This window comes from Brassica oleracea, chromosome C4, assembly GCF_000695525.1.
Source record: "Brassica oleracea var. oleracea cultivar TO1000 chromosome C4, BOL, whole genome shotgun sequence".
Lineage (NCBI taxonomy): Eukaryota > Viridiplantae > Streptophyta > Magnoliopsida > Brassicales > Brassicaceae > Brassica > Brassica oleracea.
The window spans coordinates 46,275,079-46,280,283 of NC_027751.1; the positions used below are offsets into that span (position 1 = coordinate 46,275,079).

General features: G+C 30.1%; 1 protein-coding gene across 1 annotated transcript; it reads right to left on the minus strand.

Annotated features, from left to right (window-relative positions):
• Nucleotides 1-820: 820 nt before the first annotated feature.
• Nucleotides 821-2,074, minus strand: LOC106341767 (glycine-rich protein 3 short isoform-like). The gene is made up of 2 exons (XM_013780483.1): nucleotides 1,862-2,074; nucleotides 821-1,295 (listed from the first exon to the last, which is right to left on the minus strand). Exons 1-2 carry the CDS (start codon nucleotides 1,944-1,946, stop codon nucleotides 1,027-1,029), a joined length of 354 nt encoding a protein of 117 aa, XP_013635937.1. The 5' UTR covers nucleotides 1,947-2,074; the 3' UTR covers nucleotides 821-1,026.
• Between the last annotated feature and the right edge of the window lie 3,131 nt (nucleotides 2,075-5,205).

The window sequence follows — 5,205 nt, forward strand, 5'->3', positions numbered from 1 at the left end:
ATGCTTCTCTTCTTCCTCATCATGAATCCTCTCATCATAAAATAATAGAAAATGGTAAAATAACAAAAAATAATAGAAAATATTTAAAATTATTTATTTATTTTATTTATTTATTTTTTATTCATCTTGAATTTTAGTGACCAATAAAATAAATTATCAAATTTTATACAAAGATGGTTAATATTAAAAGAGTATATAGTGCATAATTAGAAATTACTTCGCTAAATTGCAATAATCTATAAAAAAAAAGACTTAAAATGTAAAAAAAATATATATGAAAGACACATGTCATCAAACCCTCTTGCCACTTGTCATAAGAAGAGAAAAAGCTAACTTTATATATAAAGATGTGTGCAAAACCTCGATATAGTCTCTATATAGTCTTTGCTTTTAACGAAAACAAAATTCCTTGCCATGTTTACATTGAAAATTGTTGAATTCCTCTTGATGGATCTTTGGATATTACAAGGCTATAAATAGCCAGAGAAGTTTAAGGTATCCAGGATTTATAGACCAACAATATATGAACAATGTCTAAGAAAAAAAACAAAGTGAATATCCCTATAAGACTATAACTATAAGTAGTTTTACAAGTATTTTTTGCTTCAAAATATAAATAACTTCACATTTTAATGCAACTTTTTTTTTATTGGATGTTGTGTGACCAATTAAAAATGTATGTTTTTATAATTCGTTTAACTTATATATTAAAATAATTTTTCGGAAAGTAAAATTTTTTTTAATACGAGTATTTTTAACTAAAACTACTTATATTTTGAAATAGAATGAGTATATTTTATCATGCATCATACCCAAAGAAGAAAACATAAACTAGAAACGATTTTAAATCCAAACGGCGAAGATTACAACTCAAAACACAGAAACATAACATCACAAACTTTTATTCCATAGATTTTCTTCTTACTTTGTTTCAAACGTATCACGGTTTACTACTCACACACACACACACATATAAGTGTATATATAGACGCAAACCATGCATACTGGTGAATACATTATATAGTTTTAGTGACCGGGCTGTGTCTGAACAGCTTCTCCGGCATAAGAACAGCACCGTACGCACCCACGGTAATTTCTGTAGCAGCAATCGTGGCGGCAATAACCTCCTCCCCCACGGCCTCCGTTGTATCCCCCATGTCCTCCTCTGTTGTATCCCCCATGTCCTCCTCCGTTGTATCCCCCGTGTCCTCCTCCATTGTAGCCTCCATGGCCGCCGTGTCCCCCATTATACTGATCAGGTTGCACGGTTTGCTCACTCTCCGACTTCACAGTGCCTGTCAACAACACATTGTTTCAAAATATGTTTAGCATGGGCAAATGTGCATTTGTCTCCCGGATTCCATACTTATTTAATTTTTCCCTTTATAACTTACGCATGTCCCGTTAAAAAATTACAACACTACATATTATGTTCGATATATATATATTTTTCACAAAAAAGCATGTAAATCGTTTGAAATTGTCCTCATTCGTATAAGAAGAATTAAACATCATATACTTAATAATCCCTCCGTTTCATATTAAGTGTCGTTTTAGAAAAAAAATTTCGTTACAAAATAAGTGTCGTTTTCGATTTTTTATGCAAAATTTATTAATTTTATACAAAATTTATTTTTCTATTGGTTGAAATATGGTTAGGTGTATAGGTTATAGTGTTTTTTTATAGGAAATGTACAAAATTAATTGTTTTCTTAATCCGTATGCTGAAACCTAAAATGACACTTATAATGAATCAAAGAGTAAGTGTGTTCTGACTTAGGGTGCAATTAGCCTTACAAACATTTTGGTCATTACATACAGTACAAGCTGATTAGACTGGTGATATATATGGTTTACATACCCGGCTGGCTTTCAGATGCTGCGACCACTGAGACGACAAGAAGAAGTGCAAAGAGACCCAACAGAAACAAAGTCTTGGAAGCCATTGTATTCAAATGCTTATGTTATAACACTCTTTTTTATGAAAACAAGTGATGAATAAAATGTTACACTGAATGCCCTCTATTTATAGCAGACGAGGGTGAGAGAATGAGCAATGAGCATCCGTAGTTCATTAACAACAAGGGAATATTTTATCAGAAGAGAAGCTGAAGAATTTATCACAGTAAAGGAAAGTTATGGTTGGTTGTTGGATACATAGTAAATCAACTTGATTTTGAACTCCATAAATGGCAACCCATACCAGTCTTTAGATATTTCCGTCAACGTCTTAAACACAGCGCATTCACTCAAATGAAAATGTATAAAATTCCATCATTTGATTACATTATTGCTAAGATGTGACATAGATATTCGCGCAGTTTTGCTACTAAAATTTTCTCTATTTTATATAATCAACGATGAAAGAATAGCTAAACATTTCATGGAAATAGTAAATTACTGTAACCGTAATATATTTAGGGGTAGGCACAATTGGTGGCGGATCTAGGATGAATTTTTACCCGGAGCAAAACGACAAAACACTAGAAATATATTTATAAATTCAAATTTTTATCCAGAGCATTATTAAAATTCTAAGCAAAATTACACCCAAAAAAAATGGAAGGGGGGGGAAGGGGGCAGGTGCCCCACCCACTCCTCACGTAGTTCCGGGCACAATTACTCATTGCTTAACGGTATTTAATTAACTCATAGAATCAAATATTTGACCAAATTGAATATCAAATAATCTATTAAAATTAAAATTCAACAGTCAAGATTAAAGATATACATCAATATATTAAAATAGAAAACCAAATTATCATTATTATCTATGATGTATTATTCTGTAGTAGTTTAGGAAATTAGTCTAGATCATTCACTATATAAATCTATGCATCTATTTTTTCATTCATGAGATTCAACAATATTTCTTCCAATCACTACAATGGTTTACCTCAAAGAGAAATCATAGATTATATATTATACACCCATACATGAGTTTCCACAATAACATAAAAGTTTTCTCGATGATGACTTGTAGTCTTATAGTATATACTAGTTCACAAGAGCAGATTATTCATTTTTATGTGACTTAAAGCGAGATACAAATCCACAATCAACTACAACAAACAATCTGGAAACTTGGTTCCAATCATTCCTCACAGTGACTCTACAACAACAACAACAACATCAACATTAGTTCTGGTATCTTCTTGAAATCATTTTTTGAATAATCAGGTATGTTGCTATCATAATTCTTCAAAATTGTTTTGAACTACATTTGTAGTCAACAAATATAGATCTAAGTTTACAATTAAACTGTTTTAGACATTTTTTGTAATCAAGATACATACTCAATTAAGACTGTGAAAACCACATTGGTAACTCTGCGTCTATATGAATGATTCATATGAACGCCAAAGGATGATTGTTTTCGAGCACTGCGTGCAAGACTGCCTGCAATTGTTCTGTGTTCGGGGTACATGTCTGAACTTTGAGTGATTGAAGCTCTCCTTCAGGAGTTGAATATCTTTTGCAAAAGTAGGCCATTCTACTCGCTCGGAAACTATCTTCACCAATTGAGAGCAATCTGTCGCAAACGTCACATGAAACTATCGTAATTTCCTCTTACTTCTGTTTCGGCATGAATGAGTGATAAGCTGACTCTCTCGTGTTATTTGCCCCCATCAGCCCATCAAAACCTTCCAGAGTATTGTACCATCCTTGTCCCGAGGAATTATCCTGAGCTTTCCACGATCTATATGTAAAATACCATCGTCCCGGTATTTGTTGTAATGTTGACAACTCTACATCCTTAGCTTGGGTGGTCTGTTGCGTGAGTGATGTATGTGCCTCATGCCATAGTATTGCTTTCGAATCTGCCAATTGAATAGTGTCTTTAGGATCAATATATACGTTTCTGAAAATCTTGTTGTTCCGACCTTTCCAAATTTATCATAGGATCCATACAAACCGATTATCCATGTGCGGTTTCCACCTTTCCAAACAAATGATCCATGTTTGCAAAAATTGATTGAGTAGAGAAAATGAATGGATTTGATAGTATACGTGAGAGATCTTATGATTATCACTCTTTTTACTATGGACAAAATCTTATCTCGAGTTGGAATTTTTTAAAGTAATATATAAAAATAATTAATTTACTTATAATTAATTAATGTTACGTTGAAAGCTCATCTGATTTAATATCTTACCTAACTTTTAAGAGTAACTAGAGCTGGACACGCCCGACCGGACGGGTGTTTTTTTGTTTACGTAATGTAACTAAATATTTTTTACACCATTACATAATCTATAAAAATATAGTAAAATGGTGAGAAAAATACATCACATAATACATATATTTCTGTTACATAATTTCACTTATAATAAAAGTAAAATGATTTATAAAACTGTAAATGCAAATTTCATGCGAATATTTATTTTTATTTAACCGATATCATTTTTATTTATCCGATATCAAGTTGGTTAGTTGTAAAGAAAATGCTAGTAGCCTTTCATTGGTCAGGTTTGATACACGTTGAAAAGAATTATTTACAACATTTGGGTTCCGAGTAAAAAAGAGAAACCACTTTTCATTTTTTAGGAATATACTTTTGTTTTCTATAAATAATATAATATTTATTTATTTTTCATGTATTATGTATTTTTTATTATGACATTACGCATAATAATTAAAATATTTTTTTTAGTTTATGTGTGTGTTTTCCATAAACTAACATATATATACGAAAATAATATTTAAGATGTTTTGATATGTTTTTGGTCATAAATGATAACTATATTTAAATTTCTAACCCGTTTATAAGTAGTCTTAATTTTTAATTTCTCAACCCGATATATAAATATTTTTCATGCATTAAATAAAATATTTATATTATACTTATTAAAATGAGTAATTTGTTAGAATGAGTAATTGCATTTCTTGTATTTATATTATTATCAAATTAATTTTATTTTAACTAATTGACTTTAATATTTTATTATATGTAGGATTTTTATTTTATATGAACTTTTATTTTCTTTGTTTAGAACATTGTTATTTTATCTAAATATTTTTCTTTACATACAAAACTTGAAGATTGTTCTTTTGAAATTTTCCCTATTACAATTTTCTCATAAGAAAAATCTTAGGTGTTTTTAATTTTTTAATACTGATACTTATATGTACATGTTATTACCAAATCTAATATTTCAAATCCTTACTAAATAAAAATAATTTAAGGTAAAATTCAATTGAAC